At 39.9% G+C, this 15972-nt stretch overlaps 1 protein-coding gene across 6 annotated transcripts in view; it reads left to right on the top strand.

The window, feature by feature from the left end:
* The window catches only part of DOCK9 (dedicator of cytokinesis 9), a 491864-nt gene that overhangs the window by 438441 nt on the left and 37451 nt on the right, over window positions 1-15972 (top strand). For 4 of the 6 annotated variants that reach the window (XM_029604488.1, XM_029604486.1, XM_029604487.1 and 1 more), the window contains exons 46-48: window positions 5471-5593; window positions 8808-8921; window positions 12287-12433. In XM_029604488.1, the coding sequence (XP_029460348.1) occupies window positions 5471-5593; window positions 8808-8921; window positions 12287-12433 (384 nt within the window). Of the gene's footprint in view, window positions 1-5470; window positions 5594-8807; window positions 8922-9169; window positions 9176-9922; window positions 11859-12286; window positions 12434-15972 lie in introns of those variants that run through there. The other 2 variants (XM_029604490.1, XM_029604489.1) reach the window with 2 other exon arrangements.

Here is a 15972-nt window from a genome sequence, read left to right as displayed (position 1 = left end):
CTGGCGCGCTGTTCGCGGCACATGGGGGCCTTCCATTTTCGCCTTGAGCAGAAAATAGCAGAGGAGACCCTGGCATGCTGTGAACGGAGCGCATCCCGCGGCACAAGCTCCGTTCACGATGAAGATGAAGGCCTGGGCGCGCCAATCGCAGCACGCGGGGGCCTTCCCTTTTCACCGCGAACGGCATGCCAGGCCTTCATCTTTGCCTTGAACGAAGCTTGTGCCGCGGGACGCGCTCCGTTCACAGCATGCCAGGGTCTCCTCTGCTATTTTCTGCCTGTCCCGCGATGGCCACTGTCCTTCCGGTTTTGAATAGTCGTCTGATGAGGGAGGAAATCTGCAGGAAGGAGGAATTCTGCACAAAATCTGCATTCCGCAGTAGTGCTGAATTCCCCCAGGAGTACCTCTTGTAGCTGGTGTTGTGACATGGCCGCTGTATGGCGTGGTTGAGCCTCCAAGGCGGCCAGGGAGCCGCCTACTGATGAAGCAAGAGGGAAGGCTATCTAACAAAGCCGTTTGGGCAACAATACAGATTAGACGCCAAAATAGTCCAAGTGTCAGCTTTATTCAGATGGAGACACAAATTCATACAAATGCCAGACTCAGGCCAAGTTTCGCCTCAATTGGGGCTGCCTCAGGGGCTAGAAACAATAAATACATCATATCAATAAAAATCAAAAGAAAATAGGACATACATAAATGAATTAAGAACATGTTCAATAAATATGAAACTTAATAAATTATATATAAAAAAGATACCACTGATGACACAGATAAAAAACACACATCAAAAAAACACACAAAAATCTCAGATATAACTTAAAAGCAGCGAGCCAGGGTAAAAAATATCGAGTGTCAAAAAAATATATTGGTACCTGTGTGTAGTTGGTCACTTTATTTGTATATCTGAAATTGTCTTGGAATTAATGCACCAAATATTAATAATCAGGTAGGTCTGTGAATCAATAGACAACGAAATAGTGACTCATACCATAACATACAGTGAGAAGACTAAAATAGAACCAATGGACAATTAATCAAATAAAAAATGCTAAAAAACATGGTTGAATTCTTGACTTGTCTTAATGAGAGAGATATACTGTAGGGTCCCTAGTATTATAGATCTATATCTAACTAAATACAAGCAAGGAATTGCTGGGTTGCACAAGCCTAACAAATACACAAAAAAACAAAGAATTAATGCTAAGCCGCTAAATTAAATGCTATGAAGTGGGTAAAATATACAATACAGCTTCTCATAATTAAGTGCCACCAAGAAGAACTGCCGTGCACGACTATTAAACTTAAACTACCGTGCTACTAGGTCTTCCAAAAGAACTTTTTATGAACCAAACGCTAGAGAATCAAACAAGTAGTCTCCCAAGGGCATTTAAACAGTGCTGCTTAGCCAGTGTGTTTATTAAAATAGCGTTAAGAAAACGCACAAAAAAATGTCACCATGCTAATAAATCTGCCAAAAGTGCTACTTAAAAAAACAAGCGCAAAAAACTTAAGTATGATAAGACATACTTTGGCGCGTTTTCAACGCTATTTAAATGATACACGGTTTATGCAGCATTTTTAAATGTCCTTGATGTATCGGAAGGGAGACTACTTGTTTGATTCTCTAGCGCTTGGTTCGTAAAAAGTTCTTTTGGTAGACCTAGTAGCACGGTAGTTTACGTTTAATAGTCGTGCACGGCAGTTCCTCTTGATGGCACTTGTGAGAAGCTGTATCGTATATTTTACCCACTTCATAGCATTTAATTTAGCGGCTTAGCATTAATTCTTTGTTTTTTTGTGTATTTGTTAGGCTTGTGCAACTCAGCAATTACTTGCTTGTATTTAGTTAGACATAGATCTATAATACTAGGGACCCTACAGTATAACTCTCATTAAGACAAGTCAAGAATTCAACCATAACTGCGGTTATGCTGGCTTACAATACAAACCTTTAAATATAAGTTGTTCTTATACAATTGATTGGATGAAACAGCATCACTGATTGGAATAGTGGAGCCCCTGAGGCAACGGCTGTAAAGCTGCGAAACTCGGCCTGAGTTGGGCAATTTCATTGGCACGTCTCTGCATCAATAAAGTGTTGGAAAAGATTCAGGCATCTATTTTTTGTGTTCACCACACGCCTCCAAAGAGGCCAAGATTTTTTGAACATTCACCGAGGAACTTCTTCCTTTAACAAATCCCACTTGACCCTCTCCTATTAAATATGGCAAAAGCTTTGCCAAGCGATCAGCCATGATTTTAGCTAACAACTTATCAAAGTTTAAAAGAGAACTCTGTCGATTTGAGACCAGAGAAGCAGGGTCCTTATCAGCCTTATGAATTACAGTAATATGCCAAATTATCTGAATAGGGTGAATGCCCAAGGTCTATAAGATCTTGAAATGCTGCACTTAAAGGCATTGCTAATTGTGTAGCTAGCATCTTAAAAAAATTTTGCTGAATACCCATCAGGGCCAGGTGCTTTAAGCAGTGTAGCCTGCTGGATTCCAGTCAATATTTCTTGGGCTTGTAGTGGCATATTAAGTGTCACTAATTGAGCATCTGTCAGTCAGGGGAGATCAGGTTCTCATAAATATTCTGCAGTTTGAGCTTCAGTAACTGGCTTATCTGAGTATAATGCAGTATAATATGCACGAAATGTCACTAACATCTTTATGAGAAGTAACCAATGTATTGTGTGAGTTTCTCATGGCTGATATAAACCGCCGCCCGTACCAAGATTTAGTTATGTTAGCAATTATTTTCCCTGACCTATTTCTATAGTGATAGTATTTAGCCTTATAATACCAAAGGGGTTTCTGCGCTCTCTGATGTAACAATGAATTTAGTGCATACTGCATATTAACCAATTTCGCCTTATTTTGTCAGATTGATTTTTTTCTCATAGGCCATTTTGGCCCTCAAATTGTCTGATTTGATTTAGCATTGCTTTATTATGTGCTACAACAAAAGCAATAATCTCTTCACATAGTACCACAATTTCTCCACTGTCACAAGCTATAGGGATAATATCCACAGAATTGCAAATAAATGAAGGGGGCCAAGAGCACAAATGAGCACAAATTTGTCCACAAAAATAGACAAGGAGAGAGAATAGGAGTCATTGGCAGAGATAATAGGACACCAAGGTGTATCTACTAATATCATGTATCTTGGGTAATATATGCATCACCAACGTGATTGTGAGTTCTACACTAAAAAAAAAAAGTAAATATTCTCAACGTAGGAGTCAACTTTTGAAAATTAATGGAGATACGGAACTCAACATAAATTAACAAGGAAAACAGTGTAACCCCCCCCCCTCAGTTCAGACCCTGACCAGAGCCCTTATATCAGAGCTGCCAAGAGGGAACAATTTTTGAGCGATTTTTTTTTTTGCCCATGGTATTACTTGCCAGACTAACCTCTTCCCCCTTCCCTCCAGTAAAATACTCTGGGGACTGATGCCACCTGCTCCCTACCCTGACCCGTCTTGGCTAGCAGAGAAATCTTCATCAATCTTTGAATAAACCATTTCCCAACCTTTGTGTCCGAATCTGTTTCTGCTTTCTCTGTTTCCTTTCTGCCTCTTCATGCTCTCATTTATCATCATTTCTCTTACTTTTCTTCCATGTGTGTCTCTCTCCCTGTCTCTTTTCTCACCTCTCTCATCCCCTCCTGCTACTTCCATCCTTCTTCTCACCCCTCATGCTTCTTCCCTCCAGTCTGACCCCCTCACAACCCTTCTCTTGGTTTACTTTCCCTGCCAGCCTCCCTCCTTCCTGTCCCCCCACAGCTCCTTTACCTTTCTCCCTCTTAAATTCTCTTCACCTAACCCTCACCCCAGCTGCTCCTCTTATCACTTCCCATGTCCTGGTCTGAACTCCTTTGTCCCTTTTCTCGTCTCCTCTCCCCTCTCTCAGCTCCTCTCTCAGCCAGAGTCTGTACTTCACCCTGTCCCACAGCTTCACTGTCTACCTCTCTGTTCAGCCTCTATTAGCTCCACTCCTCCTCTCCCAGACCCTCCCATCAGTATCCGTTTAACACAGGAATACTGCTGTATGTAGAATATAAATATATTTTAAATACATATTCTTTCTACGAGCCAGTATAACACTTTTATAACACTTTCCCTATCATGTCAATATTCTATTATCCTCCTCCCATCTTCTAGAAGTTCTCTCAGCCTCTCTCTCAACCTCCTCCTCATACCTCCTCAATCCCCTCCTCTCTATCACTGCATCTGCGGGCAGAACAAAGGCGGGGAGCCTGTCTGTCCTACATTGCTGCTTGTCTCTGCTCCTCCTGGAGCTCATTGGTCACAAATTTCACAGCCATCCAATAGGCTGCAGGCGGGGAGGGAAGAGCAGTATCAGAGGGGAAAAAAGCTGCTTCCTGGAAGCTCTCCCCATTCACAGGGGGTGCTCGAGCAGTGATTCCCAGCGATGATATCCAGAAACCTAGACTGCTCCCAACGTGTACATTGCTTTCTTGTTTGAGTTACACAATGGGGCTAGAAAGAGGTTTCAGATGGAGAGGTTTTCATTAATTGTCTTTGAACCTCATGTTCATACGTCTCTCTTCATGACAGTGCTGGCCTCTTGCTATTAATTTACCTAACATAAAAGCCTGCTTGGATATGATACCGATGTAACTATGAACATAAATTATGATGTATATTGTAATGCGTCATACTTGTTTTTGCCCGATGGCCTGACTGATTATATTGGCAGTCCCACTTTTTTTCGTTGTGCTAGCAGGCATACTCCTTTTCTGACTTGTTTACACCTACACAATCTGCTTTATAATGATTATATTCACCGTCTGGACGTGAGACCACCCGCTCTCATTCATGTAAGCCACTGAGCAGTTACCAGATGGGAATAACTTTCATTTATAAAATCATTTCATTTGTAAATATCAGCTGTGGGATGAGTCAGTTCACCGAACTGTATAACTCCTGATTTTTTTTTTTATTTCTTTTAATTTTGATATTTTATTAGTCCTCTTATTCTGCTGTTGAGTTTGATTAAATCCAGACGTAGTTATACTGCAAAAGCTTTTCCTGATGCCTGAACAGAGGAAATATCGACAGCATCCAAAGCACACGAAAGCAAACACCCACCCCAACTGTCTGCCCCACATACATAGTGAGACCACGTCCAGTATTAAAAGCTTTACTACTTTTCTAAATATTTAAAATGCTTGATGAAGAATTGAATTTTTAATACAGGAATTAGGCAGCGTGTACAGGTTTTTTTTTTCTGTCTTTGGAGGTCGTGAGTGGTGTTTGAGCAGTCACTGCTGTACCTGTGCCTGTTAAGTGAAGGCTGTCTTTCTATGGAGTATCTTGGGCGTTTGGAACAGATTGTCTTCCTTTCACTTCATTGCTCTAATGGTTCTCTCCTAATACAGGTGTGGTTCAGTGGTTTAATAGTTCCTTCTGCTGTGATTTCTGTTTGAACAGGATGTGCTGATGGAGTTATTGGAGCAGTGTGCAGATGGACTCTGGAAAGCTGAGCGCTATGAGCTGATTGCCGACATCTATAAACTCATAATTCCCATTTATGAAAAACGCAGGGATTTTGAGGTATTTGTGCGCCAGACTTATATAATTGTGAACCTGAATCAGTTTGTGGACAGATGGGGTTTTCTGGTTGTGGCAGAGGTCAAGTGCTTGAACGATGCTTGTCGTATCTTTATTTTTTAATAGAGTTCAAAATATTGAAAATCATGATACAAGTTATGTTTATAATCATATTTACTGCAACAGTGCTACCCTCCAGTGAAGCCAGTGGTGGCTTTGATTGGAATCGTTCAGCCCAAGGACCATGCAACGACAGTTAGAAGCATTCGCCAAAAAAGTGTGTTGAGGAGAATACTTTAAAATAAATAAATAAAACCTTTGATTAAGGCTCCATTTAAAAAATATATATATATATATATTTAGAGACCAGGATTCAAGCAGCCCTGATGTGCATTTCTGGGTGCATTGCTGACAATATAAGCCTAATATCGAGGGACTAAAGAAGCTAGAGATGTGCTCATTAGAAGAAAGGAAGGAAGAGAGAGATGTGGTGGCCAAATTCTGATATCTGTCGTATTTCATTAAGGCAGTAGGAGGTATTTTCAGTTGGATGAGAAGCTCAAAGACACGGGATCGTTATAAGAAGCTGAAACGATGCTGAAAAAGATCATTAAAAAATATTCCTTCATTGAGATCTGGTGGACACTGGAACAGACTTTCAGCCAAGGTGGTTGGAGCTAAAACTGTGAATGGAATAGACATAAAATATCAATCACACAAAAAGGCCCTCAAACACAAACTGTGTATTCCAGTAACCAGAATTGTAAACAATGTATCACAAATATGGTAAATCTGGTATGTCATTCATATAATCATATTCAAACTGTCTGGCTTCAGAAAATACACAAATTTTGTGTATTCCCCTGAAGCAGGACCCCGGTTGTGGGGGTCCGAAACGCAATCGTGTCGGGATTGGGATTAAGTGCAGATGAGTATCACCGCTATAATTTTGTGCTCATATTTGAATGTGTGACATCATCATACTGTGACTGTGTTTACCAGGTCGGCGGGATTAGTTCAAATTTTGGAGCTTTCATCAGTTTTGGATTTTATATAAAGAAATTCAAATGAAAAAAAGACAAAATGATAAAAAAGATATATATACAAAGTAAAATGGACCCGATACCCCAAGGAGAGTCTGGTCGATTCCTTTGACTCCATGAGTAAGGGTCCTACAAAATTTGTGTATTTTCTGAAGCCGGACAGTTTGAATATGATTATATGAATGACATACCAGGTTTACCTTAATTTGTGATACATTATAGACATAAAATAGACATAAAAGCATCTTACTGACTGGGCAAGAGACTCTACTAGTGTAGAGAGCAAGTTCTGTTCACTGCCACTGGATGATGTCGCCCACAGATCATGTCTAATTCAGCCCTTCTTAATGACAGAAAAACGTGTATCCTCTCCAGGCTGAAACCTTTACAACAAAGGCTTCTCAAATTAATGCCCTGCCAAGAATAACATAATAGAGGTGAAACAGTATAACTTATCTTGCAGCTGCTCATTCTGTAAGTCCCATCTAACATCCATAATATATTTCATCTCTTTTTTTTTTTCCCCCAAGTTTCAATGTAGTCAACATTTTGGCTCCACCATGGATGTCTACAGTGGGTAATGAACCAATGCTTTTACAATTGCAGCCATCAATTTGCAAACCAGCAGTACCCAGGAACCTCTGCATAATCCTCACTCACCTAATGCTAGTTCCATTCGAATTTCCAGGTTAAGTGCATCTCTAAAGCACTTGACCTGGAAGGTTATTTTCTAGTAGCAGTTACTTCTACTCAGTGTCAGTAAAGTGCGAGCATTGGCACATTCCCCACTGTATAGTCAGCTCTTTCATAATAAGGTGGTGTGCAGGACACACCCCAAATTCTTACCAAATCTGGTATCTGCATTTCCCTTTATACCAGTCAATAGTGCTACCTACTTCCTTTCCGTGACCTCGTGCTCATGATGGTAAGAAAGCGCTGCATACTTTAGACTGCAAAATACTTCTGGCTTACGTAGAAAATCGCACAGAAAAATGTTGCAAGTGTTCATCTCATATGATCCAAACAGATTTGGCATAGCCGTAGCTAAGAGAATGTTTTTCAACTGGATTACAAATTGCATTCAGCATTGCTGTACTGTGGCTGCTCTCAATCTCACCAGGTTAGAGCAACAGCTTCCTCAATTGCGCATCTGAGCGGTTCCTATTGAAGATGTTTGCAAGGCTGCTACCTGGTCTTCGGTGCATAGCCTTGTACCTCAGTCAGTGCGGTGGGACAGGTGGTCTTGCACCATTTCCTCAGAAATAGTCTGCCTTCCAAGGCAAGTCTGGGTTGCTTATTGGAAAATGTTCCCGGCAGCCCTCAGCTTGGACTGAAAGATTATAATTAATTCAGCCCTGCTTATCCACAGAAAAATAGCAGTTTGCTTACCGTAAGCGGTGTTTTTCGTACATAGGATGAATTAGCCACGAGATGCCCGCCCTCCTCCCTGGACAGCAGATTATCTGCCCCCTAGCTTTGAAACTCTGAGACAACGTACACGTGAGAACTCCCCCAGATACTCAGTAAAGCTCTGCAGGCTTGGAGAGAGATTTCTGTTCAGTGCCGCCGGATGATGTCACCCACAGATCATGGCTAATTCATCCTGCTGTCTATGGAAATCACCGTTTTATAGTAAGCAAATTTGCTTTTTATGAAAATTACTTTATCTGCAACAAACATTTGAAAAAATATGGTGTTCAAAGGAGCCCTGGTTAAAATTGGCAATGCATTACATAACTAAGCCTATGAGTGATTCACATATGAGGGCTCCATATAGACATTTATAGTTGATTCACTTCTTGCTTTGAATTGATATAATTTAAAAGAATATCTATTGCAATAATAAGTGTGTGTCTTAAAAACAAAATTCATCAAGTATTTTAGAGCCAAGTTTCAAAGGTAGGATGAAATATTTTAGACCACTGTTCACCGCCATTGTAGGTAGTAAATATTTAGAAAAACAAACTTTAAAACTGAGGGGAAAAAAATCTAGTCTTTAAAATTAAATACAACAGTGAAGTGCCACTATAATGGAAAAAAATAACTTTTTTAAAACTTAGAAAGATGTTTAAATAGTCCAGGAAAACTAGCAGTGCTGTGTTAGAGCGGTGTGTGTTAGTGTTTGCAGTACTTTTAGTGGTGATAGTGACCATGGTCTTCCTCTCCGTTCCTAGAGATTAGCCCATCTATACGACACCCTTCACCGGGCTTACAGCAAGGTGACAGAAGTCATGCACACAGGCAAGCGGCTGCTGGGCACTTACTTCCGAGTTGCCTTCTTTGGACAAGTTAGTATTAATTTTAGTGTTCAATCTTATGTTTCCATGCAAGTATTTCTGTGCATTCATTCCCAGTAGGACTGACCGATTGATTCCGGCAGCAGGTACTATATAAGTGTATCTGTTAAGTATTTTGCACTCTTTAACATTTATTTACATTTGTCATGGTTTAGTGTCATTTTTGCTTAAATCCTTGAGTAAACTTTTTCTATTTTTTCTTCTCTTTCCTTTATTCCTTTATTTGTATTTGTCACCAGGCAGCGGTGAGTTCTGCTTTCTGCCTTTCTGGGCAGTTTCTGGGAAGTGTCTGTGGTGCTTCAGTGTGGTTTGCGAGTGTGGGTTTAGACATTATGTGCGGTGTTAACCGCTACCAAAAAACACATGCACTCCATCTTCAGAAAGAGAGGATTCCCAACGGCATCAGTACTGCATGGTTTCCAGTCTGAATTAGATGCAGATGTGACCACCTCATGCATAACGTGGATTTGCATTTGCACAGTGTGTTTACCTTTCCATGTTTAAAGCAGCAGCACTGCCTGTGGCCCTCAAAGTATTATCCTTGTTACTTTTCCCTATGATCTGTGCTAAGGTGTCTCTTGTAGTTTTTCCCCCCTAAAATTGTCTTATCTTTTAATAAATTTTGTGTCATTTTTATTTGGCCATGTATCTTGTGTTTACGAATCTTGTCCTTGTGCTCCTATATTGTATTTGCCTGGGAGTTACTCCTATGATCAGTAAACACCCTGACAATCTGAGATCTGTAGTAATGGGAATGACTACAAATTTAAAATGCATATTTCCTGAGTAAGGAGGAGAAATGTTTTACTTAGCTGACTATTGACTAAACGGATTCTGGGTAGTACTGCTGCTTTGAATCTTTGTGCTTTACCATTATCTTGACAATAGTGTGTGATTTATTTTCTTTTGGGTTGGAGAGGGATGAATTATTTGTATACCACTCTGAGAAATATAACCCTCCATTGATCTTGTTGTCTCTTATAACATTATAGCAATACCAGTTCACAGACAGTGAATCAGATGTGGAGGTAATTAAATGCTTGAGAGCAAACAATGCAGAATCAGTTTACTGCATTACACCTCTGTTTGATGTCAACTTGGCTTGTATTCATCCATGTTATCTTGTTTCTTTTTTACCTTTTTACTCATTTCATTATGAATATATATCTGGAATCTGATTTTCTTTTTAATTCTGAGCAGTGATTCAGACGTGGTTTTGCACAAAACAGCTGCCTCTTTCAGTTAAAGCCACTGATTTCAGAACAGAAGGGTTAACCCAAATTATTTTGTAACCTTCAGCGTTCTGAAATCATCTTAAAAGCTGCTGTGGGCCACGTGCAGCCACTCCCATTCCAAGCCGTCCATTTACTCTGTCCATTTACCATTTTAAATCAAGTTATGTTTTTACTGTTTTAGTTGTCCTTTAATTTGTTAACATTAAATTTTAGTATGACTTCTTTTCACTTTCATTATTTTTAATGAGCATAAGTCATGGTGCACATTTGTAAGATAATATGTATGTGATACACACAGATAAATATTTGTGTGTGTGTGTATATTTATCATAAAGGATGTCTGTGTGTATACACATCTATCTAAATATTGGTTTATCTATGTAGAGATAGATGTTTATATAGCTATTTGTGCGTCTTTTTATTTATATATATAATTGTGTGTGTGTGTGAAAAATCATACCACCTCCTTCAATATAAATCAAATATCATAACTAATCACCTCACATAGTTCTCAGTCACTTTTATTTCAATTCAATAAATATTCACAAAGATGCATATTTTAACTAAACCTCTTACATTGTTAATATCAATATACAAAATCCTAATAATATCACTTCACATTCACTCACTCATACATCACACTCTAATTCTATGAAAGCCCATCAAGAGGCAAGCAGTACACATATATTCCACTGTATGTGAACGCAATATGGAACAGTTCATAAACTGCATTTAGAATACATTCCAGAAATTACATCTTTCATCCTTATCACTGGTGTCCTCGATATGTATATAATTCCAGATGAGTGTATCAGTCTCACTTGCAGCTTCCTTTATTGTATAATCCACATTGAGAATGCAGCTGGTATTGTTAACACTGCCGTTGATCCATGAACATCATACCGCTGCTACTCTGTACTCGCACAGTCTAAAATCACTTATCTTCCAGCACGTATATATATATGAAATGTAACTAGCGTACATGAACATCATACCGCTGCTACTCTGTACTCGCACAGTCTAAAATCACTTATCTTCCAGCACGTATATATATATGAAATGTAACTAGCGTACATGAACATCATACCGCTGCTACTCTGTACTCGCACACTCTAAAATCACTTATCTTCCAGCACGTATATATATATGAAATGTAACTAGCGTACATGAACATCATACCGCTGCTACTCTGTACTCGCACACTCTAAAATCACTTATCTTCCAGCACGTATATATATATATATGAAATGTAACTAGCGTACATGAACATCATACCGCTGCTACTCTGTACTCGCACACTCTAAAATCACTTATCTTCCAGCACGTATATATGAAATGTAACTAGCGTACATGAACATCATACCGCTGCTACTCTGTACTCGCACACTCTAAAATCACATCTTCCAGCACGTATATATATATATGAAATGTAACTAGCGTACATGAACATCATACCACTGCTACTCTGTACTCGCACACTCTAAAATCACTTATCTTCCAGCACGTATATATGAAATGTAACTAGCGTACATGAACATCATACCGCTGCTACTCTGTACTCGCACACTCTAAAATCACATCTTCCAGCACGTATATATATATATGAAATGTAACTAGCGTACATGAACATCATACCGCTGCTACTCTGTACTCGCACACTCTAAAATCACTTATCTTCCAGCACGTATATATATATATGAAATGTAACTAGCGTACATGAACATCATACCGCTGCTACTCTGTACTCGCACACTCTAAAATCACTTATCTTCTAGCACGTATATATATATACATGAAATTTGGTACACTATCTCATTAACAGACCCCTACAAAGGCCTTTGTACGGGCTTCCTCAGGGGGAGCATTTCTGACAACCATCATAGAAAAGCAAACAAGATGCAACTTCCCCCCAGCTGGGTATAGTCTCATGCTGCATCCCTACTTGAGCTTATTCCCTCGATTTAAAACCGAGTCTGAAGCGTGCTGCAAAATGGCGGTGCACGTATGCACACATACAGAGCTATAAACGTGTGCTCATACACATCCTGTTTCTCTCTTAAGCTCTGGTGAAACACTTTTTCAGATCTTTCAGTTTTGGGATAATGACACTTTGTTTCCTAGGGATTTTTTGAAGATGAAGATGGAAAGGAATATATTTATAAGGAACCTAAACTCACACCTCTTTCAGAGATATCCCAAAGACTGCTTAAACTGTATGCGGATAAATTTGGTTCAGAAAATGTTAAAATGATTCAAGATTCTGGCAAGGTAAGGACATGCATGATTGCTTGCTAGCCTTATCAGTTATAAGATACTTATATTATTTGGTTAAAGCAGCAGCCTGTGAACCGGGGAAACCAGGATTCATATCCCACAGTCTCTCCTTGTGACCATGGGCAAGTCACTTTACCTCCAATGTCTCACGTACAAACTTAGAGGCCAATGCAGAAAGGGGGAACGCGCCTGTTATCCTGCATCTGTACAGGCGAAAAACACCTGAAGGAGAGTAATACTTAGCACCCTCGCATGGAAATGCCTTACAAATGAGGGCATTAAATAATGCCTCCCGATGCAGAGAGACTGCACCAGGCCAGCACACCTTCTTCAGTGCTAGAAACCTAATGCCTGGGTCAATGCTGGAGTTTCCAGCTCTAGAGAAAAAATAATTATAAAGGGAAAAGTAGCATCTGGGCGGATAAGTGGCGGCAGCTGCCATCTAGCTAAATAAGTTCAGAACTGTCTGTCTGGCTGCGGGAAGCAGCTGCCAGATAGGCAGATATGTCTGTCCTTACCCAGCTCCCTGGTGCAGTCACTGCCACTTTATCTGGCTGCATGGCAGTGACCCGTGCCAGAGAGCTGGATAAACTGGCACTTATATCTAATTATGTGGTGGCAGCAGAGTCCATCACTCGTAGAGACAGCTCCCACCTCCCTGCGTTAAAATGTGCAGTTGACCTGTGCCGAACACACGTTTTACAGTTTTTACGTATTAGCATATCATTAGCTTATTGCATCAGAAGTTAAAAAAAAAAAAATTAACCTGAGCGTTAAAAATGTGCACTGGAAACGAGCACACGGTTTAACGCTCAGATTATTGCATCTGCCGCTGAGATTTTTAATCCCTCTGAGGATAGGGAAATACATACAGAACCTGAACGTATTCCACTCTGAAGTGCAGAAAGGAGGATTATAAATAAAATAAAGAAAAGAGATTCTCCAGTACCAAAATACAATAGGAATCAGATAGATATTGCTTCTGGGTAATAAGGCATTGCAGCTCCATGATTACCACATCATTTTAAGGACATGTTCAGAGGTCTGAGGTTCCTCCTACTTCAGAGAAGAGAATTTGGAAAATGTTTTCTAGCACAGCATTTCATATAATCAGTTACTCGTGTCCTGCCTTAAAGTTAAGCCTGCTTTTCCCCCTATTTCTCTTTGCTGCGCCATCTTACGTACAGTATGTATATGTGCGAGTCTGTTCATATCTATAGAGAGAGAGAATTGGTTTCTTTACACACATGGACACAATTTTTCACCTTATAGGTAAGTGTGGCTTAAAAGCAGGAGGTAAAAGTAGCACAATTCCAGTTTTTAAGTTCTGTCAAAAATGAAGGTTTGTTTATTTGCAAGTTTACACAAGGAGAATAGACAAAACAACTGGAACAAGAAGCCTAAATTTGTCTAACTGCTAACAAAACATAATTCAGAAAATGGAGAAAGGCCAGGTTAACCGGTTAGGCTTACTTTCCTGCTAGGGTTTTCATGCCTTGGATGCTTTATGCCTCCTGTAGGAACAGTGATTAGAGCAGGGTTGTCTACGCTGCAAGATATATTTCCTCTTCAGCTCCATTTGACTGGCTCCCGTAGCAGAGCACTCACTCCCTGATTGCCCGCTCCCTTCCTCTATGTGCCCCCCCCTTGTGTGTGTGTATATTGTAGTGCATTAGACTCTGGGTAGTTTCGTTACACTATCAGCAAAGAAACCCACCCCCATGTGTGCACGTAGAAAACAGGGGGTTAATGTTTTAAAAATCTACCCAATGCTTAGCCTATCTAAGCATTTCATTATTTCACCATCATGGCCAGGTGGGTGTTGGTAAACTCTCAGCCCTGTATCCTCCTTATCATGCATAGAATTTCATCCATAATGATTCCAGGTTGCAGTTTGTTTCTTGCATTTATTTTACTTGATTATATGGAATCCTTGACACACAGTGCAACACCTCTCCAAGGGGGTCATTTATCAAAGTGCTATTATGGCGTTTTCGCATGAGTTAAGTACCTTTAATGCATGCGAAAGCAGCATAATGCATGGTGCAATACAAATCTGAAAAAGAGGAGGAGCTGCTGGAGAGCCAGCCTAGCTATCAGGGTCCTCATGAGAGAGAGAGAGCGCCTAGCCATAATGTCCTCATACTAGGTAGGTATTTATACCTCTTTATGAGGCCCACCTAGTAACTCATGGTGAGGTTTAGGTATTAGTGTAGGGGTTAGGTATTAGTTAGGGTTTAGGTATTAGTGTAGGGGTCGTTCAAAGTGAGACATACGAACAGAACAGTGCTCTCTTGTGAAGATTTGATGACCTTCGGAGTGAGGAAACACCCAAAGATGAGATTTGCGCAGTGTTCTCTCAACCTAGCTTGATGAGTCCATCAAGCTAGGTTGAGAGAACATAAGAGCCTCCATAAGGAGGCTCTTTGTTACAGAATTGATAGGGGATGGATTCAATATTAAGTTGAACTGTTTTCAGACATTGTGATCTAAGTACAATTACCTAGATCTGAGAATAATTTCCTTCTCAAGGAATTATACTTTCCCCTGGCCATACAAACAGTAATAGCATTTTACATTCTGTAGTCTGGAAGGTCATAATGAAACTCAAATGGGGAGACTCTGAGCCCAAACTCTATGTGGTACAGTTATTGGCCCTCGCTCCAGGGGAGATCCGGGAAACTACAGACCGGTTAGCCTGACTTCAGTGCCAGGAAAAATAGTGGAAAGTGTTCTAAACATCAAAATCACAGAACATATAGAAAGACATGGTTTAATGGAACAAAGTCAGCATGGCTTTACCCAGGGCAAGTCCTGCCTCACAAATCTGCTTCACTTTTTTGAAGGGGTTAATAAACATGTAGATGTAACTATATAAGAACATCAGCTATTGTCAACAACCTATAAGAGAACTACACAAGAACTAGACAAGTTCAATTCTAAAAACTCTTTGAACCCCTATTCAATACCCCATAGAACAACACAAAGAACTCCATAGATCATCACAAAGAATTCCCCAAAGAATTCTTCAACTTTAACTCCTTGGCAGCCCAAAAGTACAAAATGCAATTCCCAACCTCCTGACAGTCTTAAAAGCTATAATCAACCCCACACAGAAGTTATCTGCCTCTGCCTATATTAGGCTATGTATATTGTATTTCTTTGTTTAACCCCATATATTCATTTCCAAGTTATTCTTCCTGTTCTCTGTAAGACATTTGCTTGTCACTGTTATTGTTCAAAATGTAAACCGAATTGATCAATAATTCTGTTATTGGAAAGTCGGTATAGAAAAAACTTTAAATAAATAAATAAATAAAAAATAATTTGGATTTTCAGAAGGCATTTGATAAAGTTCCTCATGAGAGGCTTCTAGGAAACGTAAAAAGTCATGGGATAGGTGGCGATGTCCTTTCATGGATTGCAAACTGGCTAAAAGACAGGAAACAGAGTAGGATTAAATGGTCAATTTTCTCAGTGGAAGGGAGTGGACAGTGGAGTGCCTCAGGGATCTGTATTGGGACCCTTACTTT

Source organism: Rhinatrema bivittatum, chromosome 5 (assembly GCF_901001135.1).
Source record: "Rhinatrema bivittatum chromosome 5, aRhiBiv1.1, whole genome shotgun sequence".
In the NCBI taxonomy this organism is placed as follows: domain Eukaryota; kingdom Metazoa; phylum Chordata; class Amphibia; order Gymnophiona; family Rhinatrematidae; genus Rhinatrema; species Rhinatrema bivittatum.
Note: the sequence above shows the minus strand (reverse complement) of the source record. Positions and strands in the feature narration are given on the sequence as shown.